This window comes from Gossypium raimondii, chromosome 7 (assembly GCF_025698545.1).
Source record: "Gossypium raimondii isolate GPD5lz chromosome 7, ASM2569854v1, whole genome shotgun sequence".
NCBI classification, from domain to species: Eukaryota; Viridiplantae; Streptophyta; class Magnoliopsida; order Malvales; family Malvaceae; genus Gossypium; species Gossypium raimondii.
Genome location: NC_068571.1, coordinates 4,187,715 through 4,215,383, shown reverse-complemented (window position 1 = coordinate 4,215,383; position 27,669 = coordinate 4,187,715). Strand labels below are relative to the sequence as shown.

At 34.3% G+C, this 27,669-nt stretch overlaps 3 protein-coding genes and 1 long non-coding RNA gene across 5 annotated transcripts in view; 3 read left to right on the top strand and 1 right to left on the bottom strand.

Moving 5' to 3' along the window:
• Positions 1-461: 461 nt before the first annotated feature.
• Positions 462-3,384, bottom strand: LOC105764984 (protein MAINTENANCE OF MERISTEMS-like). Of its 2 annotated transcripts, XR_008198006.1 has the most exons (5): positions 3,274-3,384; positions 2,456-3,174; positions 2,285-2,366; positions 1,857-2,209; positions 462-1,141 (listed from the first exon to the last, which is right to left on the bottom strand). XR_008198006.1 is itself a non-coding variant. In XM_012583841.2 (4 exons), coding segments are annotated over exons 1-3 (729 nt in total). In that variant the 5' UTR covers positions 3,283-3,384; the 3' UTR covers positions 1,733-2,209; positions 2,285-2,365. The 2 variants fall into 2 exon arrangements, 1 of the variants encoding a protein (XP_012439295.2); XM_012583841.2 differs by lacking the exon at positions 462-1,141 and having other exon boundaries at positions 1,733-2,209.
• A 5,608-nt stretch (positions 3,385-8,992) lies between these two features.
• LOC105766279 (desmethyl-deoxy-podophyllotoxin synthase) overlaps positions 8,993-27,669 on the top strand; it is a 60,912-nt gene continuing 42,235 nt past the window's right edge. The window contains exon 1 of the mRNA XM_052633470.1: positions 8,993-9,233. Within this exon, the coding sequence (XP_052489430.1) occupies positions 9,098-9,233 (136 nt within the window). The 5' untranslated portion in view covers positions 8,993-9,097. The remainder of the gene's footprint in view (positions 9,234-27,669) is intronic.
• Positions 10,166-10,738, top strand: LOC105766290 (cytochrome P450 71D10-like). Its single transcript, XM_052633471.1, has one exon. It carries the CDS (start codon positions 10,249-10,251, stop codon positions 10,681-10,683), a length of 435 nt encoding a protein of 144 aa, XP_052489431.1. The 5' UTR covers positions 10,166-10,248; the 3' UTR covers positions 10,684-10,738.
• LOC105766296 (uncharacterized) lies at positions 13,356-14,942 on the top strand. Its single transcript, XR_008197827.1, has 2 exons — positions 13,356-13,531; positions 14,859-14,942. It is a non-coding gene; the product is annotated as an uncharacterized LOC105766296 (long non-coding RNA).

Here is a 27,669-nt window from a genome sequence, read left to right as displayed (position 1 = left end):
AAGAGAGTTGTTTGGTTGTTTAATTCATGCATGATATCATGCTTGAATCAAGCAAGGGCTGGACAATTTATGGGGCAAAGTTGGTGTGCTATTTTCTAATTTATTTGCAAGTGTAGGGACCTCTAGTAAATCTCCCAAAAGTGAATTTGTGATCAATCCAAATGCCTTTGCCGAATTGGGCTTGTTCTCCGTTGTTTGGACGGTTTGGTGACCCAATTGTTTACTAGACTTGTCCATCAATTGACCCTTGTTCAATTGGATCAAATCAACTTCTTCTTGACCCATTTTGTATGTGTTTGTCGTCCATATGGAGTGAATTGAGCATATCCATACAGCTTTATTTGATAAATAAATCATGCATAATTTCCTTGGTCCAACTACATTAAAAAATGTCAAGATCAATATGTAGCATAAAATAATTAAGTTATGCACAAATTTAATGCAAAAATAGCATAAAATCACATTCTTCATTAAATCATGCTCGTTATTGAAATATAAATAAAATTTGCCTAATTAGTAAACAAATACTCGGGTTTAATATTATTTTTAAGTAAAAAGGTGACATAAACTATTAAAAAAACCTATATAAATTAGAGTTTACAGCCACTCATACTTAAAATTGACATAAGTACACTTTCCAAACGAAACATCACCTTGTTTTTCCTTTTTAGGGAACTCCTAATATCCAGTTGAACCCTTATGCGTAAATAAGCACATATGCCCCTTCCCACATTCTTGCTATCATATTGTAGAAAACTTCCAAGGAAATCACCAATTTGTTTTGCTAACGACTCGTTGAAAAACCCCAGCAGGACATCATGCACTTGAACCCAAAAAATCGTATAAATTAACGGAACCTTAAACAGATCGTCCCCGGCCTCCAAACGATGAATCATTAGATGATTATTGAAAGTTCTTGGAGCCCCATTAATAACCCGATATGAAATCAAAATAGGAACCTCTTTTCCCCGTATCTGATATCTAGACCCCTTTAACAAGATGTCATAGATTCGCCATCATACTTCTCATTGCTGGAAGTGAGTAACACTTGCAATAAGAAAATATCCCACCAAGCAAAACTCATACTCCACTAACGTAGAATCAAGTTCCTTCTGCGCCTGCAAAATCCCAGCCTCCTCATCTTCCAACGATAGCCCAGCCAAATCGTTTTCCACATCCAAAATCCCAGTCAAAACAGAAACGAAAAAGCCAAATTACAATAATGAAATAATCGCCGATAAAATTTTGAAAAAGCAAACGCAAAACCTGGAAACCACAGAATGTGCTAGGACAGCAGATTACGTGTTAGGCAAGCATACTATTATTGAAATAAGAAAGAACCCTCCATTATTAGTATTATTTAATAAATTTAAATTAATGTCAAAATTATGAATACTTTATAAACCACCCCTGGGCTGTTTTACCCAAATAACCCAAAAAAATATTATATTTACAAAAATAACCTAAGTTTAAAAACAATCACTAAAATAACCTAAAATGAACAGTACCCACTCTTTTTTTGCACCAATGATTGGCTAATCATTGTGTCGACTTAAAAATTATTTTTTGGGTTCGGCTCATCAATGGCCTAACTCATGTATTTTTTTAAAATTGTGTAATCTTGAAATACGGATATCTGAAAAAGAAAAAAAAAAAAAAAATTTTGGTGTCTTTGGCACATCAATGGCCGGCACCCAAGACATAATAAAAAAATTATTTTTTTCGTGTCAGAATCAGATAAAAAATACGAAAAAAATAATAAAAAAATTTGGGTGCTGGCCTGTCAATGGCCGGCACCCAATACACAGTACAAAGAAAAAAAAATTTTGGGTGCTGGCCTGTCAATGGCCATATACCATGCTGCGTACTCGGGCGTAGGAGAGAACCCTCCCTCTAAGACATACAAGGGAGGGCGCCTCAAATGTCGCTGATTCCACAGAAAGATATATGGTTCATGTTTCTCTGCCCAATTTAAAGACTCCCGAGTCGGTCCCTTTTTATCCATTCCGTGGACATCTGAGATGTCAACGGGAGGGTTCGGGATAGGCTGTGCGCAACCGAATTGCCTCAAAACCCGACCTCCATCGTGCCACTCCACCATACGAAAATTAATCAACGGCACATTAGCCACGAACACGTGTTGCTGCTCGACCACCCATGACGGTATGAGTGCCGCGAGATCTTCTTGAGTATATGGCATCCATATAAACTGCAAAATAAAGACAACACGTTACTCTATATTTTTATTTAGATTTTAAAAATTATATTTGGAATTGTAATTTACCCCATCGCCGGAATGAGTCTCTATCATCATATGGTACATAGTTAGTGGCTTGGATCGTCCAATTCCCGGTACAGTTGCCCATCTAAAAAAAAGAAATTAGCAAAATATTTTTGTCATGCAAAAAATAAAGAATATCCGCAAATGGCCAGACATATTTAACTACATATTTACCAATTAACAAATGGCCAGACATAGGGTTGATGGCCCACTGATGCAAGAAATGGCATTCGGTATAATGCCCAAGACTGTAGTAGAAGGCAGCAACCGCCCATTGTTTTCGTAGTCGGCTTTGTCGCTCGACAAAGCTCGCGGTATAAGGCTGCCAACACTGCCGAGCCCCAACTAAATCTTCCAGCATGCTCGAGATCCTTTAACAATGAGAGATACATTATCGAGACTTTATTTTGATTTACCTCAGGCAAAAGTATCCCACCAATAAGTTGCAGAATGAACGCTCTTGCAGCGTACATAATGTCCATCTGCGTTGGACTGCTTGGAAGATGCTCGAAGTTTTCTTTCAACCAACTAAATTTAATATATGTTAAACGTTCATCTTCGCTGCTCGGGGGCACCCTTCCAAGTAACCGCTCGCAAGTGCCCCACGGATCGCGTAATTTTCCAAGTTCGGTCACTGGTTCTCCATCAATAGACAGCCCTAGTTGGACTGCTACGTCTTGCAGCGTAATGGTTACCTCCCCACATGGGAGGTGGAATGTATGTGTCTCCGGGCTCCATCTTTCAACTAATGCCGTTATTAAATCGGCCCGTAGCTCAGATGTTTGAATGTACGCGGCAACCCCAAAACCCGCAACATTCAAATACAGTATAACTCTTTGGTCGGGAAAATAACCGGGATCATGCAACCGGGGTCTAACAAGTCTGTACAAATCCTACATTTATTATGCAAACATATAATGTTATGTTTATCGTTTTAAAAATAATTGAAAAGCACATTTTAAATTAAAGAAGACATTTTATTTCTTGATTACCTGGTGCATAATGCTTGCAATATGGTCACATTTAAAAGACTATTCGGATTGGGATCCATGTAGTGATCGGCAGTCGTCGGTGATTGATTTCAAATTTGTGAAGAGCAGCTGTGGTTGAAAGTGGTAGGGGTAGTGACCTATTTATAGTGGGGGACCATTTTGAAATGAGGGCAAAAGTGGAAAAAAAAATAAGGTTGTGGTTAAATGTTCTCTCCAACGCACCAAATTTCATTGAATCTCATTTATTTTTTTCCATTGAATATCCTTTATTTCATTCAATCTCATTTAATACATCTAATTTATTAAATCTAATTTATCACATTTATTTCCTACACGTAAAACTTTTAATACATCTAACATTTATTTCCTACATCTAACTTTTTACATACATCTAACATTTATTTCAACAGTTTTCCTACACCTAAAACTTTTTTTTCATTCAATCTCATTTGTTTCAATTTTTTTCCTACATATAATACCTTTTTTCATTCAATCTCATTTATTTCAAATGTTTTTCCTACATATAATACCTTTTTTCATTCAATCTCATTTATTTCAAATGTTTTTCCTACATATAATACTTTTTTTCATTCAATCTCATTTATTTCAAATGTTTTTCCTACATATAATACCTTTTTTCATTCAATCTCATTTATTTCAAATGTTTTTCCTACATATAATACCTTTTTTCATTCAATCTCATTTATTTCAAATGTTTTTCCTACATATAATACTTTTTTTCATTCAATCTCATTTATTTCAAATGTTTTTCCTACATATAATACCTATTTTTCATTCAATCTCATTTATTTCAAATGTTTTTCCTACATATAATACCTTTTTTTCATTCAATCTCATTTATTTCAAATGTTTTTCCTACATATAATACTTTTTTTCATTCAATCTCATTTATTACATCTAATTTATTACATCTAATTTATTTCCTACATCTATTTCAAATGTTTTTATTACATCTAACATTTATTTCGTACATCTAATTTTTTACATCTAACATTTATTTCAACTGTTTTTCCTACAACTAAAACTTTTTTTTTCATTCAATCTCATTTATTTCAATTGTTTTTCCTACATCTAACACCCTTTTTTTCAAATTGTTTTTCAAATTTATTTCCAATGTAAATTTAATTTTACAAGAATATGCGCTTAATAATATATCAGTCGTTATCTTCGAGTCCAGCATTACGAGACGATTGACCAGAAACATAGACACGATGTGGGCATGTTGATCGGTTGTGTCCGGATGTTCGACACACAGTGCACAATTTCGGTTCACCCGTCTCCCAAACGTCCATGTCATTTCGAATTCTTGTCGATTGAGGTCGACCTCTGGGATGCCGGCGGAGACTACGGTCAGGCAGCATCTCGAAATCAGGCGGTGGAACTTCCCAGTTTGAGACATCGGGCATTACAGGAAATTCATTCCCCCATATACGTAATGCGCGTTGCAACGTGTAGATCTCGTCTATGAATTGTTCAACATTTAAGTTTGCTCTCGCACACGCTGCATGAACATGCGCACACGGATATCGCAGAGTCTGAAATATCCCGCACTCGCATCGCCTGTTTCGCAGATCAACTGCATACGACCTAGGTGGAAGACCCGAACGGCGACCGATGTACTCCTGTACTCGGAAAGTCTCCAAGTCACGTGAATACAATTCTACGTTCATTGTTTGTGCCCTTCGACTATATACCGCCATGGCCTTTCGGACGCCCTTTACGTACACGTGCCCGGCCTCGATCTGCTTAGCTTGTTTCGACCCCATCTTAGGCATCAATGTTGCCAACCTATAGAATGTTGCCGAGAATACAGCAGAAATCGGGAGATGGCGTGTGCGCCTCAATACAGAGTTGACCGCCTCCACAAGGTTAGTCGTCATCTGCCCATACCGAAACCCTTCATCGTAACTTTGAGTCCATTGCCAGTTTTCCATGCTCCCCAACCATGTCCGGAGATTTGTTGGTAAAGATGACATCTGAGATTCAAGCCTTGCGAACCTCTGCCTGAATCTTCTCGGTTCTAACTCATAGGCTGCATATTTAATTTTACTCCACCAAATTAAAAACAATACAATATTTGGAAAGTAATTTTTTAAATAAACATAAACAAATTATTGTACCCATGTTCACGAGTTCTTTTTTCCAATCTTTATTCTTGTAATCTCTATGAAAGTTTGCCGCGATGTGCCGGATGCAATAAACAGACCTCCACGGAACCCCCGATCGCCTTATCGCAGCAAGTAATCCTTTCGATCTATCTGATATAAGACAAATATTGTCTTCTCTGACAACGTGCCTCCGTAGATTTGTGAGGAAAAATTCCTAAGACTCGAAGCACTCACGCTCGACGATGGCAAAAGCGATCGGAAGTACATTTCGATTGCCGTCTTGTGCAACAGCAATCAGGAGGATTTGTGTGTATTTGCCATACAATCACGTCCCATCCACATGCACCATTGGCTTGCAATAAGGGAAGGCCCTAACGCACGGCTCGAACGTCCAAAACAACCGGTGAAAAACTCGTTTCCCCGGTTGTATCTCCCCGTCAGGGCTTTGATATGGCAGTGTTTGCAAATCGCTGATCGCCCCCAAGACATACTCATGCATTCCACTATCCACCCTTGAAGCTCGTTGTATGACACATCCACCACCATACAACTCTCGCGATCGCCATTTGCTTTGCCCACCATGCCTTCGATATGACACTTTGTACTTGAATCGAGCTTGCATATCCGCAATAAGGACCGACACTGGAATGGTGGGTGACTCTTTCACCAAAGGGATGATGCAGTTGCATATAGTTTTTTGCATCTAACTTTCTATGGTCTTGCGACACACGAGCAGACGTGCATGTGTGTGGACCTTCTAGTTTCCTTATCATCCACATCTGTGTCCGCTGCATTAACGCGGCCCGGATACGCCATTTACAACCACTTGACGCTTTCCAACATTCTCCTGCGTACAAAGACTGCGTCGACTTCGTTACTTTATAATCCACACCTAACTTCAAGCTAAGTTTTTTTATAGCATGTAAACAGTCTTTTTTGTTATCAAATTGTTGCCCAATAAACAACTTTTCTTCGTCAAATTCATTGTGAACTAAGTGAGCTGGCACAATATCTGGGTATTCCGAGAACTCGCGTGCAAGAGCTGCATCAAGATCCACGTCGCTCATGAAGGTTCTTGGATTATTTCTTATAATTATACCAGGGCCCGTGTTTCCAACCGGATGGGGGATCGCATTTTCATCCTCTACCGGCCCTTCCTCGTCTATGTCTTCAGGGATATCATCCAAATCAGGGTCACTAAAATCATCATTGGGATCACGGTGGGACTGATCATCATTATCGAACCCTTCATCACAATCTTCTATGGTGGCCAACACCTCTGGATGGATCTCTAGACAATGACTCGAGTATGGGGTGTTATACGAACATCCACCAGTGTTTGGATTTTTGAGAGTTGGCGCCGACAATACAAAGCCTGACTGATCTTCCCAAGGGACGTTAAGATCAAAATCAATTTCGAAGCGCTGGCTTGCTGGAATTACCATTTGAATGGGATCCGGTTCAGTTATCTCCGCGAACAACTCAACTGGACTGGGATTTTCTATACCAGGGGGGCAATAAATTGCTATCATTGTACCTAAATCATCATCATCTTCAAGCTCCATTTCTGAGAACTTTAGCGGATCAGTTGAAATCGGAAATCTATAAAACAGTCTCGACATTTGCTTTCCGCAACGGCTTGCTATCTTTGTACTGATTTTCCGTTTCAAATCCGACAGCGAAATCTGTTTGTTGAACCTCATTCCTATTTTTTTCCGGCTTTGGAATACACATCCTTCTTCATTTGTATTTATCATTTCACCATCGAAATGAACATAAACAAAAAGTATTTGAGAACTCATTTTCAAAAAAAATTGCTTTCCTTTAAACAGAGGGAGAAAAACTTTTCAAACTAGACAATTTAAAGTATCCCACCTATATATATATATATATGATTAGATTGGGTGCCGCCATTTGAAGCCAAAGACCCAAAAAATTTTTATTTATTTTTTCGTATTTTTATTTGATTCGACACAAAAAAAATATAAATTTTTTTTCCTTTGTATCTTGTAATCTGGTGCCTGCTATTGATGTGCCAAAGACCCAAATTTTTTTATTTTTTCGTATTTTTTATATGATTCGACATTAAAAAAAATTTTCTTTGTATCAGATTGGGTGCCTACCATTGACAAGCCAAAGATCCAAATTTTTTTTATTCGTATTTTTTATCGATTCGACAAGAAAAAAAATTTTCTTTGTATCAGATTGGGTGCGACCATTGATGTGCCAAAGACCAAATTTTTTATTTTTTCGTATTTTTTATCGATTCGACACTAAAAAAATAATTTTTTTTTTTCTTTTATATGTGTCTGGTGCCGCCATTGACAGCCAAAGACCCAAATTTTTTTATTTTTTGTATTTTTTATTTGATTCGACACGAAAAAATAATAAATTTTTTCTTTGTAGATTGTGTAATTGGTGCCGACCATTGACAGCCAGCACCCAAAAAGTTTTTTTTTATTTTTTCAGTATTTTTATCTCGATTTCGACACGAAAAAAAAAAAAAATTTCTTTTGTATCAGTCTTGGGTGCCGCCATTGATGTGCCAAAGACCAAAATTTTTTGGTATTTTTATCTCGATTCGACACAAAAAAATTAAAATTTTTTTTCTTTGTATGTGAATTGGTGCCACCATTGACAAAGCCAAGACCCAAAATTTTTTTATTTTTTCGTATTTTTATCTGATTCGACACTAAAAAATAAATTTTTTTTCTTTGTCTTTGTATCTGGGTGCCGCCATTGATGTGCCAACACCCAAAATTTTTTTTATTTTTTCGTATTTTTTATCTCGATTCGATATGAAAAATAAATTTTTTTTATTATGTCTCGGGTGCCGCCATTGATGTGCCAAAGACCCAAAATTTTTTTTGTTTTTTCAGATTTTTATCTCGATTCGACACGAAAAAATAAAAAAATTTTCTTTGTATCAGATCTTTGGGTGCCGCCATTGATGTGCCAAAGACCAAAATTTTTGGTATTTTTATCTCGATTCGACACAAAAAATTAAAATTTTTTTCTTTTCTTTGTGTCTTGGGTGCCGCCATTGATGTGCCAAGACCCAAAATTTTTTTATTTTTTCGTATTTTTATCTCGATTCGACACGAAAAAATAATTTTTTTTTTCTTTGTATTGTATCGGGTGCCTACCATTGATGTGCCAACACCCAAAATTTTTTTTTATTTTTTTCGTATTTTTTTATTTGATTCTGATACAAAAAAAAATAAATTTTTTTGTATTATGATCTTGGGTGCCGCCATTGACAGCCAAAGACCGTAAATTTTTGTTTTTTTCTTTTTCGTATATCCGTATTTCAGTATTACACAATTTTAAAAAAAAATTACATGGGTTCCGGCCGTTGACAGGCTAGAACCCAAAAAAATAATTTTTTTAAGTCTGACACAATGATTAGCCAATCATTGATGCAAAAAAAGAGTAGGTACTGTTCATTTTAGGTTATTTTGGTGATTGTTTTTAAACTTGAGTTATTTTTGTAAATATAATATTTTTTTGGATTATTTGGGTAAAACAGCCCCACCCCTGCAACGTGGGGTTTAAATTATAATTTATCTAGTCCGGAACTAACAACCCTCAACTATTACCACTTTCTTCAGAAGTTAGCTACAATCTTTATCCTTTTCTGTAAATCCCTCTAAAACAACTAGAGACCTCCTTAAAAATCCTATCCTCCAATATCAATGGAGCTGCTTCTTTTTCCCTCTTTGCTTATCTTGCTGCCTTCCTTTTTCTTCTTGTCGGTCATAGTTAAAATAGTAAAGAAAATCAAAGCGAACAAGAAACTGCCACCAGGGCCATGGAGATTACCCTTTATAGGCAACTTACATCAAATAGTTGGCTCACTACCTCATCGAATTCTCAGAGATTTGGCCAATCAACATGGACCCTTAATCCACCTACAGCTTGGTGAAATTTCCACCATCGTTGTTTCATCACCAGAAATTGCCAAAGAGGTCTTGGTAACACATGGCACTATCTTCGTTGATAGACCTTATATGATTGCTGCAGATGTGATTACTTATGGTTACAGGGATATTGTCATGGCACCATATGACAACTACGAAAATTTTGCACAGTGGAGCTTTTAACAGCAAAAAGAGTGCAATCCTTTGAATCAATCAGACAAGAGGAAGTCTCAGGTCTTGTGAAATATATATCTTCAAACCAAGGGTCGCCAATCAATCTCACCAAGAAGATATTTTCGTTAACATATGATATTACATCAAGAGCAGCATTCGGTAACACATGCAAGGACCGAGACTCTTATATAATAGTTGTGGATGAAATAATAAAGTTGTCTTCTGGATTCGGTCTAGCAGATCTGTACCCTTCTTTTGGATTGCTTGAGCTAATTAGTGGAGTGAGACAGAAAGCTGAGGCTCTCCTTGAGAAGAGTGATGGGATACTTCAAGGCATCATTAATGAAAACAGAGCCAGCCTGAAGAGAGGAAGAATAGGTGAAGGAGAAGCCAAGGAAGACTTGGTTACTGTTCTTTTAAAGGCTCAACAACATGGTGATCTTGAATTTTCCCTTACTGATATGGAGATCAAAGCAATCATTTGGGTTAGTATTCATAGCTTATAACTTTATTGAAAAGCAAATCTACCATCAGCTTGAAGTAATGTTGGCTCATATAATCTCAGGATATCTTCGGTGGAGGGGGCGAAACATCATCAACAACCGTAGACTGGGCAATGGCAGAAATGTTGAGAAATCCAAAGGTGCTAAAAGGGCACAAAATGAGGTAAGACAGGTCTGTCATGGAAAAGAGATGTGGATGAAGCAAGTCTTAAAGAATTAAAATATTTGGCATTAGTTATCAAAGAAACCATGAGGTTACACCCTCCGTTTCCTCTGTTAGTTCCAAGAGAAAGTCGAGAGAATTGCGAAATCAATGGCTACCAAGTACCTACCAAGACCAGAGTCATAATCAATGCATGGGCTATGGGAAGAGATCCTAAGTACTGGAGTGAAGTTGAGACATTTTATCCTGAAAGGTTCCTCAATAGTTCCTGTGATTTCAAAGGAACAAATTTGGAGTATATCCCATTTGGTGCAGGAAGAAGGATGTGTCCAGGCATATCATTTGCGCTTCCGAACATTGAGTTGCCTCTCGCAAAATTGCTTTACCATTTTGATTGGGAGCTTCCAAGTGGACTACCGCATGAAAATTTGGATATGTCTGAAACATTTGGCATGACTGCGAGAAGGAAAGACGACCTAATCTTAATTCCGACCACTCATAGTCATTTATCTGCCTACTAACATTTTTATTTCTGTATAATGTTATATAAATAAATATGTTTTTTTCATTTTATCATCTATTGACTCATGATGGGTGCTCCCATAAATTTATTTTCAAGGTCAGTTTCTTAAAGATAATGAATTAATGATGTAATTGAACGTCTGACCTTGATCTTATTTAAAGCTATGGATTTTTTTTTTAGAATTAAAGCTGTTATATTCTTTGAATCTAAGTATTCAAGTTTACGTAAGCTATATCAAAACCTTATCTTTTCCATTAAAAAAACAAGCGGTACAAGACTGACTTTATTCGCCTCTTTGTGGGACCATTGGCGCCAACGCAGTGCCCGGCACATGGGTCAAACCTTTTCCATTCCCGGAATTTTTAGCTTGTAAATATCAAATTTTGCAGGCTGATCCTAAAATTTTAATAAATTACGAAAATAACCTACTTTCTTGATTATGTACGTAACTGACCTGAAATAAATAATAAAAGTTGATAGAACGAAAGAGGTTAGTGCCACCAACATGTCACGTCAATCATGAGATTAAAAAAATCAATTTTTTTTGTGTGGAGCTATAATGAATAGCGACACCTATATAAATACTAAGAAAATATTGGTATTTCTCAATAATTGGGGGGTCAAAAAATGAATAATGGTGGTGAAGCCATAGAGAATGGTGCCACCAGTGTGTAATCTGTCAACTTTTTATTTTAAAATGTGGTTTTTTTAAATTTTAAAATTAAAAATAATATTTTATTTGGTAGTCATTCTCTTTGGTGTGATCAAATAACTATATATAACTTCAATGACAAATCAGTTTAAGTTAAAGATTTTTATTTTAAATTATATCATGTTAGAGGATGAATGTGAGATAGATGAGGAGTGTCTTTTTATGTTTTAATGTTTAATGGTGATTTTGGTGGCCAATTATTTATTCGGTAATGGGGTCAAAGCCTGACTAATAACTGAACAACCATAACAAATATAAATAATTAATATAATTTTATGATATTACTTAGAATATAAATAAATGATTCTTTATTTTTTTGAAAATTTATTCATAAGGATTGCATATTTATATTAAAACTCTATTTTAGACTTGACAGGTCGGTGCAGCAAATGACTCGATGGTGGCCACACGTAAATTTTAGACTGTTTTCCGTTAATGTCTAGAATTTATTACTTATTTGGGGTTTTTGATGTGACTTTTGGACTATGGACTAGAGGTGCTCATGGGCCGGGTCGGGCCCCAAAAAGTTCATCCTGCATCCTAAGCTCGGGCCCGGCCCGGCCCATTTTTAAATAAACACCAAAAATTTATTTTAAAGATAAAAAAATAAAAAAAAAGTATTTAAAAAATATTTTAAAATTAAAAAATAAAAAATATTTATTTATTTTATATTCGGGCCAGGCCTGAGCCAAAAAAGTGGTTCTCGAGGCCTGGCCCGTTTTCTAAACGGGCCTCATTTTTTGCCCAAACCCATATTTCGGACCTATATTTTTATCCGAACCCTCCCATATTTCGGTCCCGGCCCGACGACCCATGAGCACCTCTACTATGGACTGGTTGGCTTTAAATTTGAGACTTTATACTGTTTTTATTGATTTTTTAAAAAACTACAACTCAACAAAACACGGTTTTTCTAGAAACTAAGGTTTTCGTAAATAGAAACAATTTTCCCTAAATTAATTGGTTACAAAAGCTTCCGCTAAGAGACAAGTTTTAAAGCAAATCAATTAGTACCTTTTTCTGAATTAAATAAAAGCTAACTAACTGTAACGGTTTTATCTAGACAATCTTGTCTTCAAATCCTATTCCATGTAATATCGCCAGATTCGGCCATAGTGTCTAGGCCGAGTTTAGGGTGTTACATTTAGTGGTATCAGAGTAGGTTGCAAAACTCAGCTATGAATTTGGGTTTTAAAATTTGGTTTTAAAGAAATTATTTTTTTAAATGGTTTGAAATATTTTTGACTGAGTATGTGGTACACCGAGTCTCCGGCGCCAATTCTGTAAGTGTTCTAAAAACTCTGATAAGTTTTTAAAAATATGAGTAGTATATTCTGAAACTACTATAGGTAGTACACAGTACTGAGAACACTGTAGATAGTGTATACTAAAAATAGTAGCAAAACTGAACACTGTAGTAAGACTGTTGTAATACCCAATTTTGCCTCGAGCCCCATATGCTAATAAATTAATACCAAAAAAAGTCTAGTTCATTTACATTCATTATAAACCCAAAATTCTTAGCTCAACCTAAACTAGACCGAAACCCTAGCCTTCTGTTCCAGCGCCGCAATAGTAGCCCAAGCGCGTGTGCATCTCCACGCCAGCTAGCTCCTACAACAAAACAAACGAGCAAGTACAAACAGAAGAACGAAATGGATAACAGCAGCAATAACAGTGATATTTGACAGTAGACCTGTCCATGGGCCGGGCGGCCCGGCCCGGACGAACCGCCTGAAATATGGGCTTGCGTAAAAGAGGTCTCATTTAAAAATGGGCTGGCCTCGGCAGTAATTTTTGCAACTTGCCCCCTTACCAAAATATATTAAATATATTATATAGTTTTTATGTTTAAAATATAATAGTTTAAATTTTTTATGTTTAAAAAATATATATTTATTTTTATGTTTAAGTTTTTTACTTTTTAGTTTTAGTTTTCATTTCCCAATCCACCGTCTGTCTTCCAATTCCAAATCCCTAACCTTCTCTTCCTTGACTGTCGATCCACCTCCACCGTCAAGACCTCCACCAATCCACCTCCGGTCCTCCACCCACTTCCAGAATCAAGCGTTTAAGGGTTCGTTTCTTCCCGAATCGCCAAGTAGAAGCAAGCATACAAGGGAGTTTGGTACAGGTACGAGTTTGCTCATCTTCTTCGATTTCCTCGTTTTCATTCTCTTTAAGATACTTCATTTCTTCTGATTATTCTTCTTCAGGTTACTCTTTTCTTTGTTTGCCTGCTAATCTTCTTTGTTTGTCATTTCTTTTCTTGTTTCTTCATTTTTCTGTGTTACATAAAAATGCTAGCCTGAAATATAATAAACGCCTTTTGTGTTTTGAGATTCTAAGATGACGTTTCAGGGTTCATTGATGCCATGCGTAATAGCTGCTTTGCTTGATGGTCCGAACCTAATGATGTCTCATCAACTGTTCTTTTTTATTTTTTTTGCAATGCCTTAGAAGATGCAAAAAACCTAGGAATAGAATTTGTCTCCACTTATTGGTAATCCTGATATTTCGATACCAACTTCCAATTTTGATGGATGTCTGTTAGACTTGCTCTTTTAAAAGAAGAGCCTATGAACACTTTAATTAGAAGTATGAAACTTTTTTTAAAATTAAAAAAGCCCATAAGAAAACTGGGTGAAACATTGAAATGATGAAGAAGGGGTCTGTAAGGAAATTGATTGTTGTTTAGTCAACAGATTAGATGAAAAGAATAATCAAACTCAACGCCCCATTGCGTGGGGCTAGGAACTTTAGATTAGATGGCCAGCCACGTTCAGTCCCACTCTATTCCATAGATGTGAAACGCGTCTCAACTGTCAACACTCATTAAATCATTTTTTTTTACAAAAGCCTAAAGCGAAATTGTTTGAGTTGATTGAACGTTTAGACTAAATGGTTGTTTTTTTTCCTCTCCAGTTATGGAACTATATTGTCCTCATTAACCTTGTTGTTTTGGTCCTCAAAGTAATTTGCTATGGTCTGATATGGTATATGAGGTTTCGGTCCTATGAGCTAATTTGCATGTATTGGTTTGTATTTAGTTTCATGTTTTTTATTTTACTCTGAGGTCAGCAAGTAATTGAATAGGGAATACATCTAGCAGTATTTTGGAAAGAGACTTCAAGCTGCTATAGAGTTGGCTGTAACTAAATTGGACCTAAACTGTTTTATCCTTTGACAGGAGTTTTAATGCGTACTGTAACTAAATTGGACCTAAATTGTTGCTGGTTTTACTTTTATTTTACCCATTGAGATCTGAAGTCTCTTCAGAGTATTGTTTTTGGCTTAATGATTTTTGCCTTTTTCTTCTTCTGTGCAATAACTTGGAAAATGGGAGTGTGTACAAACTACTAGTTCTTATTAGTTTTGGAACCAGTCCAATCCGCATGATTTTTTAATCTGCAGTACATGATTTTAGTAAACATTAAGATTAATGTTTTTTACTTTTTCAGGCATTAGGTACCAGATTCACTCAATTTGTACAGCCTGTATTTCAGAGGTGCATAAATATCATCCAGACTCAACAATTGGCTAAGGTGTTTATCAATTTGACTTTTATTTCTCTTCTAATAAGCAATTTAGGTTAATTTGTTCATTTCTGCTTTTCTCTTTATGGTTGCCTGATGCTTTTATTGGCACATGTTCATTTTTATTCACTGTAATAGATTTTTTACTGCTAGATGTATTGGTATATGAGGTTTCGCTCCTCATAGATTTTTCTTGTAATAGATTTTTACTGCTAATAGATTTTTATTCACTGTAATAGATTTCATTAATTTCTTTTTTGGTACATATGTAATTTAGCTTATAGAATAAGTATGAATATCTCAATTGTTTAAACGCAAAGGATGTTTTCTAGTTTAGGTTTATATTATATATTTAATAATTTGCCTATGGTTTATATATAAATTTGAAATTTAATAAATGTTTTTGTTCCATTCAATATTTCAATTCCTATTCATTTTTTGTTTGCATTTTAATTTTGTTTATGTTTTCCTCTACATAACGGTAACGAACTTTCAAAGTTAAACTATTTTATCTAGTTTTCATTTGTAGACCATGATATCCTTTTAAAATTATTTCAAAATTTTTTTATACAAGGTAATTTTAAAGATAATTGATTGTAGCTTAAAATTATTTCAAAAGTTAGTATTAATTTTATTAAAAATATTTAATAACAAATTATATATTTGTAAGTTTTAAAAGATTAAATTAATTTTTATAAAAGTAAGCATTTAAAGAGTTCAAACTTCAAAGTAAGCATCTAAGCTACAATTTTAACCTATTTGTATATTTAATAAAATATGAACCTATTTGTATCAAAGTATGCATATAAGCAACAATTTAGACAGCAAGTATGCATTTTGTTTGAACTTGTTTTTATATTTAATAAAATATAAACCTATTTGTATCAAAGTATGCATATAAGCTACAATTTAAACAGCAAGTATGCATTTTGTTTGAACCTATTCTTATATTTAATAAAATATAAACCTATTTGTATTAAAGTATGCATATAAGCTACAATTTAAATAGCAAGTATGCATTTTGTTTGAACCTATTTTTATATTTAATAAAATATAAACCTATTTGTATCAAAGTATGCATATAAGTTACAATTTAGACAGCAAGTATGCATTTTGTTTTAACCTATTTGTATATTTAATAAAATATTTGTATATATATATTCAGTAACCGAGTTATAAATAAGATTATTTTTCGATTTCAAGACTTCAATTTTTATGACTATGGCTAGTTCGAACACTCCTATACCTGTGGACGATGGGTTTAATGAGTACGAAAGTGCTGTCAAACGTCAAAAGTCTACCACTTCAAAGGTGTGGGATGAAATGACAAAGCTTGAATGCGAGAACAAAAATGAATTGAAGGCACAATGTAATCACTGTAAGACTATCTTCTCTGTTAAATCTTCTAGTGGAACCTCTCATTTAAGACGTCATCTAAATAGCTGTTTGAAAAAAGTTAATAAGGACATCACTCAATACACCATAGCCACTCAACCATCACCAGAAGGTGTTCCATCTATAAAAAACTACAAGTTTGATGCTGATGAGTGTCGTCAAGCTATTTCTACTTTTCTTGTGTGTGGCAAGCATTCATTTAGGACAGTTGAAGAACCGGGATTTAGATACATGATGAGAATTGCTAGTCCTAATTTTAAGAATATAAGTAGACAAATAGCTACTAGGGATGTCCTAAAGTATTATGCAAAAGAGAGAGATCATGTTAAAGAAGAGTTGGGTAAAGCACCTGGTTTAATTTGTCTAACTTCTGATAATTGGAATTCGGAGCACACTAATGATGAATATATTTGCATTACTGCTCATTGGGTTGACAAAGATTGGAAGCTACAAAAGAGAATCATAAGGTTTAGAGCTTTATTTCCTCCGTATGATGGTTTGAACATAGCGGATGAACTTGTTTTATGTTTATCTCAATGGGGTATATATAAGAAAATTTTTAGCATCACTTTGGATAATGCTTCTTATAATGATGTTATGGTTTCTTGTCTTAAAAATCGTTTTCGTGCAAACCGAGCTATTTTGTGTGATGGTGCTTTTTTTCAAGTTAGATGTTGTGCACATATATTGAATCTTATAGTTAAAGCTAGTTTGGAGCTTGCCGATGATGTTGTTTGTAAGATTCGAAATGGGATTAGGTACATAAAAAGGTCAGGAATTCGTAGAAAAAGATTTTATGATGTGGCCGACAAAAGTTTTCATTTGAATGTGACCAAAAAGTTGCGTCAAGATGTGTGTGTGAGATGGAATTCTACTTATTTGATGCTTGAATCTTCTCTTTACTATAAAGATGTGCTACATTATTGGGGCCAACGGGATAAAGATTATCAAATGTTTGCACTTTCTAGCGAGGAGTGGAGAAATGTTGCTATTCTTTGCAAATTTTTGAAAGTATTTTATGATGTGACTTGTGTTTTTTCTGGTTCTAATTATCCAACGGCTAATCTTTATTTTAGAGGGGTTTGGAAGGTTCACAAGCTCTTGCTTGATATAGTTAAAGGCCCTTATTCGTTTTTAACTCCAATGGTTAAGCAAATGCAAGAGAAATTTAATAAGTATTGGGCTGAGTATTCGTTGATATTGTCATGTGCTGCAATTTTAGATCCTCGTTACAAGTTGAATTATGTGCAGTATTGCTTTAAAACAATCTATGGTGTTCATGCTTCAGATTTTGTTGAGACCATTCTTAGCAATCTTAGACTCTTGTTTGATGAGTATGTTAAGAAATCCAAATCCATGTCTTCCTCTTTGGCTGGGAGTTCTAATGTTTCGGATAAAAATCCTGTTGATTCTGGTTTGGATGAACACGATGATAATAGTGCTGATTTTGGGGGATATTTTGATGAGAGTGATGATTATAAACAGTATTTAAGTGAATCTAGCACTAGGAGTGAAAAGTCACAGTTGGACATTTATTTGGAAGAACCGGAGCTTGAGTTGAATAGTCAAATAGATGTTTTAGATTATTGGAGCAAAAGTTCAGTTCGATACAATGAGCTTTCATTATTGGCTCGTGATCTTTTGGCAATTCCAATATCGACTGTAGCTTCCGAATCAGCTTTTAGCATGGGTAAGAAAGTTATCACACCTATCAGGAGTTCACTTAAGCCAAAAACGGTTCAAGCCGTTGTTTGCTTGGATGATTGGATGAGAGCTAAGGGATTTTCAGCAGGTAATTATTATTCTCGTTTTATTGTTGTAATGATGAATATTATTTTTTCATCAATTTGATTATCTAATTATTCATTCTTATTTCATGTTAGAAATTGGTTGCAAAAAGGACGATGACGACGATGACGAAGATGACGACGATGACGATTTATGACGACGAGGTTTCTTCATTGCTTTTTAAGATATTTTCTTTCTAAATGTTTTAATTTTAATTTAGCTAACAATTTATATTTTGTTATAAAATTAAATATGTTGATGGATTAATGTATGAATAGTATGGTTTGTTGTTTATTGCTATGAAATTAAGTATGTTTAAATATTTTGTTATAAAATTTAGGTGACAGGATAGAATTGGCAAGTGATAAAATTAGACTTATAGCAATGAACTACCTATGGGAGATTTGAGAGTATTGTTACTAATATTACAAAGGTTTGTTCAAGACTATGATGTAATTATATGATGTAGCAAGCATGAATATTTGGTTATGATTATTTAAACCCGTATTGTATTGTCAAGTTTGAATAGATTATTATGAGTTATGGCAATTCATTATATTTTGTTGCCTAATTTAATTTGAGGATTGACAACATCTTTGGCAAAGAAAAGTCCAAAATGCAATCATCGCACTACTTTAACCAATATGGAGCATCAAACAAAACATAAAAATGGAACCCAAAATCAAATTAAAGATAGCGCTTTGTAATCTACAAAAAGAGTAAAAAGATGGAGGGCCTTCTGCAAGTAGTCACTACTCACTACCTTAACCTAAGAATTAATCAACATATACACTGATTTTAAAAAAATCAATGAATGTGAAGAAGAGGATCGACTTGAGTCAAGAAGGTTTCTTTCATCTGCGATTCTAGTTGCAATTCCCGTCATTGATCGGAATAAATAAAATCACAACAAAATATCAATAACCAAACTTTACTAATCAAATGATAATAATAAAACATGCGAAAATAACAAGTTGATAGTGTTACAAAATAATAATAATAAAACATCAAGTTTGTTTTACTAATCAAATGTTAGATTTTATTACAACAATTAATACAATTAACAATTAATAATTTGATAATTTTACTAACAATTAATTTTAATAATAATTAGTTTTAATTTTATTTAAAAATTAAAATTAAAATGGGTCGGGCAGTGCAGGCTCGGCCCCATATTTTTTCCCGGGCGGGCACAGGCAAAATCTCGAGCCCATATTTGGGCCGGGCAGGCTGAAATTTTTTGTGGCCCAATGGCCCGGCCCATGGACACCTCTATTTGACAGCAAATAATAAAAACAGAATAGGAAAGTAGAATAGATTTTTATTATGTTATTTTCCTTTTATTTGGCTATAAAAAGCCATAAAAAATCTGTAAAATGGGGATTTAAAAAAAAAAGAAATAAAAGAGAATCGAATAGCAGTTTCAAGGTGATTTGAGTTTTTTTTCCTTTTCGATTATTTTCGTTTCCAATCTTTTGATTCTTTTTCTTTGTTTGTTTATTTATTGAGAAAAGAGAAAAACAAATAGAGTAAGCCATACCTTGGTGAGTGCGCCGTCGGAATCTCTGCTTTTTCCGTTCCAAATCGGGGTTGAGAGTAGAGGTTTCAGGCTTGCGCGGTGGCGAAGGAAAACAGGGAGGTGGGGCTGATATCTTAGGTTTTGGGGGGTTTTATGGCACTCACAAAATGGTGTCGTTTGGATCTGTTTCATTGACTCCAAAACGGCACCGTTTATCAGCCTTTGACTCGCGCTCGAACCCGACCCGAAGGAGATCCGCGCATTTTTGTCATTTGGTCTATTTTCACAGACAGTCCCTTTGATTTTATAATATGTTTCAAAATCATCTTTTATTTTATTTTATTTTTAAATTGCACCAAGTATTTTGATTCTTATGGCATTTTAGTCCAATGCAGTGCAACGTTTTGGGGGCAAGGAATTATTTCTGATCCAACCCCCATATAATCCGTATATTGCATTTTGATCCCTCATTTTGTTTTGATTTGATTTATTTCCTATTAAACCTGTTTTAATTGCGATTTAATCCTCTTTGTTATTTGTTTTTTATTGTTAATTAGTTTAATATTCTTTATTATTATTATTATTATTATTATTATTATTATTATTACTATTATTAATTACTATTATTTAAATTTATTGCATTTTTATATCTTTATATAAATTTGATATGTTTATATACTTTCTTTTTTTTATTTTATTTTTATTTTTCTAGTATAGTTTTTTTTAAATTTACTTTTTGATATACTACTATCTTTTTGTATGAAATTTTTTATATAATATAATACTATTTTATATATATGCATATATAATTGATATTGAATTATGTTTACTTTATATCTATTTTTGATTTCATATTATAATAATTATTAATTGTGAGTTTTCTTTTAAATGTATATATATATATTAAAATCTATTTTATATACATAATTTATATTAAACTATATTCATTGTACATACATACATAATATATTGTGGGTTTTGTATTATTATATTTTAGCTACCTTTATATATACGTGGTTTATTTTATTTTTATTTTTAAAAAACTCTATTTTATCATAGTTTGTTCATTTAAACTTTTGTATATATATTATTATAAAGTTTTTTCAATTTACATATACTACTTATGTAGATTAATATATATGTATTACTTTGTACATTATATTTTGATAATATTTCCTATACAATACTATTATTTTATGTAGTGTTTGTTTTTCAAAAATCTATTTTGAATCAATTCCAAATTCATATATATATAGTTTATTTTGAGACTTTTGTATGTATAATTTATCGATTGTGATTTCTCCTCTTGTTATTGACTTTTTGGTATATCTTTTAAATTTGATTATTAATTCATTTAACTTCATTTGAATATTGACATTGGTATTTATATAATGTATGATTGAGATTTATGTTGCTATGCTTGTTTGTATTTGTCTGTTGATTATTCCTTATTCATTAGTAATTTAGTATACATTTTATTTTTGAATTATCCTTTTGCGTTGTACGCCATCATTCAATTGCATTACGTTTGTTTAAAAGGTTGCATTTGATTTAAAATACTGAAATCGTTTTATCCATAAGTTTTCAAAATATTCGGTATCCAAGATTCTCGAGAAGATTGTGCCCCAACTCACTGGGCTCAAATTTTCCTCGTTGAATTAAAGTAAACGAATCTTCCTTTTTAAATTAAAGCATAAAAATTTCAAACCAAAGCTTACCTCGGGAGTTCGAAATGTTGTGTCCTAACTTACTGGATACGATATTTTGTTATCTCGAGACGAGGTTTTCAATAAAAGCAAATTCGTGTGTTGTCATTGGAACTTCAAAGAATTGCACCCTAACTTACAGGGTTTCGATTTCTTCATTGAAGCAAGATGACCAAATTTTTTAGTTTTCAAAATAATAAATTTCAGTAAGGATTTTTTAAAAGGGGAATTGCATTTTAATCTTTTTTTAAACATTCGACCTTGAGACATTAAATGATCAATTAGGTACCAATTTTAGGTGATACGAGGGTGTTAATCCTTCCTCATGTGTAACTAACTCCCGAACTCATTTTTTCAGAATTCGTAGACCAAAATCATTTTCAAGGTGATCCGATCACACCTCAATAAAGATCGGTGGTGACTCCAATTTTCATTTTTTAAAATAAGTCGGCAACAAACTTTTTCTTTTCAAAAAGTGGTTTCGATAGCTTGGCGACTCCGCTGGGGACTGATTTTAAGAGTCGAGCCATGAATTGATTAATTTGTGTCTTATGGTTGAAAAATCAAATTTTGTTTTAAAATTCACGATTCCCCTTTACATTTACTATTTTTATCATGGTATGCTTATTTGGTTGGTCTAAGTTCGTTTAGTGTATTTGTATTTTGCATTACATAAGTTGGACGATTTTATCCCTCTATGTGGGAGTGTGAAACTATTCCTTCGTGAGGTTTTCACCTCCGCATAGGATAGTGGATCGCTTTCAGGATACATCTGTACCTATGTCTTCGTGAGATTTTCATCTCCGTGTAGCCATAGGGAAATGTATTCCCCTGAATCGAACTCGATTCGTATGAGCTTATAATGGGTGATGATCGAGGAATCTGCTGGTTCGGGTACCTCAACTTTAGAATCAAACCGCATGTAGAAGACCTTAGGAGCCCACCCTAGGTAGAATTACTCCAAACCCCTAGAGGTCACCCGAATAGGTACTCTATTTAGTTTCTTGTTTGCTTTGTACTAACCTGTTTTGTTTGGTTTTGATTATGATTGCATTGCATTTTCATCTTAGAAAAGAGGTGTTGATTCAAGTTTGATTACTAAATTAGAGAGGTTGTCATGGGAAACAAATTTCTTGATAAAGTGGAGGATAATACGGTTGCCCAAATATATCCTGAGAAACACAAGAAGGGTGATGGAGGACTACATGACTTTACTTTGTGGCCTGAGGATTCAAGCTGATTATTCAAGAGCCTTCGACATTCTAACTTCCTTAAAGAAGCTGATGAGCATTACAAGGATGAGTGGACGATGGATCACGACCAGGATCAAGAAAAATGAGCTAGTAGTGGCATCCATTGGAAATTTGTGAAATTTCTCTCAAACATCCAGATGAAGAGAAAAATCAATGTTGACTGTTGGAGTATCTATTTTATGTAAAGAAGTTTGTTTTCTAGTAAAGTTTTCTAAATGAAATTGAATCAGAATCAACGTCTCTTTTTGCATTTATTTCATGCATTTGCATTACATGACATCATATGCATTAAGGACAATTTTCATGACTGCATAATTTAATTTCACATCGAATAAATCGACTCAATTAAATTATTCCCAAAGTCGTAGAATTTTCTTCTGATTCAGCTGCAGTTCGATCGAGCTTTTAGTGAGCTAGCGAAGGGACCAACTGAACATATACAACTATGCTTGAGTAACTGCAATTATACCCAGAAGCATCGTTCTGATAATTCACAATTTACTTAATCATGGAGTCAGTCCATAAGAAGTACCATAATTGAAAACTCCTTATTGTATACTCTTTACAAAAACAATTCATCCAACTACTTTATCTAATGACCTCGTCATGTATGTTGTTGACACCATTTTTTGGATGAAAAACGGGGTCGACTTGGGTTTTGAAAAATGAAATGGGAGTCGCCACCAATCTTTTTTATGAGGTGTGATCGGGTCACCTTTAAAAGCGGTTGTTTTTAATAAACAATTTAATTTTATTAAAACAACGAGTTTGGTCTACAAAATTCAGAAAACGGGTTCGGGAGTCGGTTACGTACGAGGAAGGATTAGCACCCTCATAACGCCCAAAATTGGTACCTAGTTGATTAGTTAAGGTCTTAATGCCGAAGATTGAAAACTTTAAAGAATTTTTAAAAAATACGATCCTTGTATTAAAACGTTGAAAATTTTTGAGAAAATGGGAATATTTCACGTTATTCGAGAAAGAGAATCATATCCAGTAAGTTAGAACACAATATCTCGAATTCCCGATATGCGAATGAGAAATGCTTATTTAAAAGATATTTAATCATCTCAGGTTTAAGAATGAGATCACAACCAGTAAGTTAGGATACGATCCTTTATAAATCCCGAGATCATTAAAAATTTGAGTTTGAAGAGATTCACGCATTTAGATTTATCGTGAAAATCGAAACCCAGTAAGTTAGGGTACGATCTTCTTGAATCTAAACACGAAATGTTGCTTATTTGAAAGTCGAAACTTATGCATCGAAATAAATTAACGGTAGAAATAAAACACGAGGTTAATATGTATAGAAAGCTATATTGAATGCGATAGTAAAATAATACGAGTAATCAAAATGAATAGATAAAAGAGACAATTGCAAAATAGCAAGTATAAACAAATAAAATTGCAATATTCTTTTAAAATAAAAGTAAATAAACAAATAAAATAAAATTCATAGGAATATAAAGCACATATATATATATATATATATATATATATATATATATATATATATACGTGTTAAAATTATGAAGTATAAAATATGTATGTGGATATATATACACGTATATCAATTATAAAATCTATAAAAATGTATGTATATACAAGACATAAAAACTATGTATGCAAAAAGGGTATATCTTAAAATGTAAAGAATATATATATAGATGTATGTATATTCACGGAAGTAGCATGTATGTAGATATGGGCATGTACAAATTATAAAGTAATATAAAAGATATAAATATACGTATATCAGGAACGTGTATTGGAATAAAAGTTTATTACAATTTATATAGATATAGACAGTATTGGAGTAATATAAAACATAGATTAATACATTATGGAATATAAGATATAATAAAAGAGTTTAAATAATAGCACATAATAAAATAAAATAATATATGAAAACGATAAACAAATATAAAAATTAGTATGATAATAATAATAATAGTAATTATAATAGTAAGAAAAGTTTGAAAGTATAAAAAACTTGAAATAAATAATAAATGATCAAAATGATATATACATGTAAAATAAACAAATGAAATAAATATGTTAACTCATGAAATAATAAGATAATGAATACATAAATGGAAAGAAAACAAAACTAACAATAACAAGCAATAATACTAATAATAATATATTAAAATGATCAATTTAACGATAAATAACTAAAATATCCAGCAGAGGATTAAATTGAAACTAAGCGAAACCTTAAGGCTGAAATCGAAATTGGAAACAAAGAAAATGATCAAATTGTGACGCGCTTAAAGGGTAGGGGACCAGAACAGTAAATATCCCTCCCTCCAAAACGCAACACTTTGAGCGGGACTAAAATGGAACAAAAGTAAAGTTATACGGCTAAATTAAAAAACAAAAAGGAACCAGATTGCACTAGGCGCAAAAGAGGAAGGATCTCGCGCACAAATATCCCCTCACCGCAGAAACACGCGGATCCTAGGCGGTCTGGGTCGGGTCGGTCGGATGGCCCCGAAACGACGTCGTTTTGGGACTCTTTTAAACCCTCCCAAAACGGTACCGTTTTGATACCCTATAAATAGAAAAAAAACCTAAAACACTTCCCCTTTATTTTTTACAAAAATTTCAGAAGGCTCTCCCTCCTCCTCTCTGCCTTCTCCGAGAACTGTCCAGAATCCGGAGAGAGACCGTCACCGGCCTCGCCGTGGACGGTGGCCGGTGGCCGGAGTCACTCAAAAGGCGGGTTTTAAATCCCCATTCTCGATCCTTAAAAAAATGTCCTTTAGACCCAATAAGCCGAAAAAAGGAGGGAGTTTTCGTACCCTCTTCGGTCCGATTCCAACACCGAGAAGATCTCCGGCGACGAGCTTTCGAAACCGGAAGGTACTCTCCCTTTTCTTTTTTGTTCTTTTCCTAGTTTTTTGTTTGAAAAGAGTAATGAAAACAACAGAAAAAAAATAAAAAGAAAAATAAAAAATAAAAAACGAATAGAAAAAGAAATGGAATCAGCCCCTTTTCTTAGATTTTTAGATCTGCTTTTGTCCGATTATCCCCTTTTCTTTCCGTTTCTACTTTCGCATGTAAATAATGAACTCAAAAAAATAAATAGATTAAAAAGGAGTGTAAATGGATAAATCTAAACCTTTTGATTTCTGTTTTCTTGTTCACAAATATTCCAGAGGAAAAAAAAACCTCCTTTGAATTACATTAGGTTCGGCTTTTATAGCCGATTACGTTGTTTTTCTTTTTTACTGTATTCTACTGTTCTTCTGTCCCTGCTTTCTTCTATCATTTTGTCATATTTGCAGGTTTTGGGCAAGGTCAACGGTGTTGGAAGGATAACCTGACCATTTTGGTGCAAAACCGCCGTGTGCTTCAAGCGTCGAGTCTTGTTGTGAAGGCACAAGGAGATGTCTGACACTGCGAGGTCTTTGGTCGTGGTGCCGAATTGGGCTAGGGTTTTGCCATTTTGGGCCTCTGTTGTGTTTTTATTTGGGCCATGGATTTTGTTTTAATTTAGTTTATTATTTTGTGTTTTGAGTTCAAGGCCTGGGTAAAATTGAGCCCGTCTGATTTGCCCTCTTTGCTTGTTGTCGTGTAACGAAAACAGAGCAAAGACTTCAAAAGGGGCAATTTTGCCCGGTCTTATTGAGTCCTGACTTCTTTCGGTGCTTCTTTTCTTCAAATAACTTCGTTCCAGTCCATTGCGTCTTGTTGCTTCAATCCACAGCACCGCACTGCAGCGAGTTCTAACTTGTAGCTTCAATCTTCTTTGCCGCAACTTCAGAGGTATAGGCTTTGGCGCTTCGGCCCACTCCGCCACGTCGGGAAGGTAGAATTACTGGCTTCAATTTATTCCACTGTAACCACAGGGAGGTAAAATCGCCACCTTCGATCTGCTCTACTACTGCTTAGGGAGAGAATAACTGACACGATCTACTCTACTGTAACTTCAGAGAGATAAGATCCTTTATTTTAATCTATTCTACTGAAATCTTAGGGGGATAGGATAGTGTCTCCAATCTGCTCCGCTGTAATCTCAGGGAGATAAGATCCTAAATTTTAATTCGCTCCACTGTAACCTCAGGGAGATAGGATTATCAGCTTCAATCTGATGTGATCTACTCTACTGTAACTTCAGAGAGATAAGATCCTTTATTTTAACCCGCTCCACTGTAATTTCAGGGAGATAGGATTACTATCTTCAATCTGCTCCGCTGTAATCTCAGGGAGATAAGATCCTATTTTAATCCGCTCCACTGTAACCTCAGGGAGATAGGATTATCAGCTTCAATCTGATGTGATCTACTCTACTGTAACTTCAGAGAGATAAGATATTGTCTTGAATCTGCTCCGCTGTAATCTCAGGGAGATAAGATCTCTGGCTTCAATCTGCTCCACTGTAACCTCAGGGAGATAAGATCTGAAATTCTTCGGTCTATTCCCCGGAGAACACGACCTGTATAATGAGCCTAATTATGCCTAATTATTAGGATGACATGATCAAAACGAATCAAATGCTCCTAACTAGACATGTGTGAATGGTGTTCGCATGAATGCAGAATTTTATTTTTCGTGAATGATCTCGCTTAGGCTATCATTACTCGAAGTTTATTAAGGCTTTGCCATCGAAGTACTATAACACCTTCCTTCTCGACTGGCGTTTTCTGAAGAAACATTTAGCCAGGCTCCCCCACTGTAAACCTCAAAGTTATATCCACTGGGACGCCAGAATTTGTACCATCACTTTCTCACTGTAATCTAAGGGTAAAAATATGTGGCTTTTCCTCGATCTTCTCCTTCACTATTTGAGGATACATGATGTGAAATTTTTTTGGTCCTTTATACCATTCTAATGATGTCGCACCAAACGCTCATAAAAAATTCCTTCTCCAAGGAAACTTCTTCCTATTGCCTGGTGATCATTGCTTGCTTGTTTATTTAAGCTTTTTTTTAATGCTACATCTTGTCATTTTGTTCAATCAATGCACTTGACAGCATAATCCAAGGAGAAAGTCTAAATTTAGACTCTTCCTTCTCAAATTTTCAACTCCTAAATTTGGTGCTCTAAACAATTGTCTTGTCTCGGG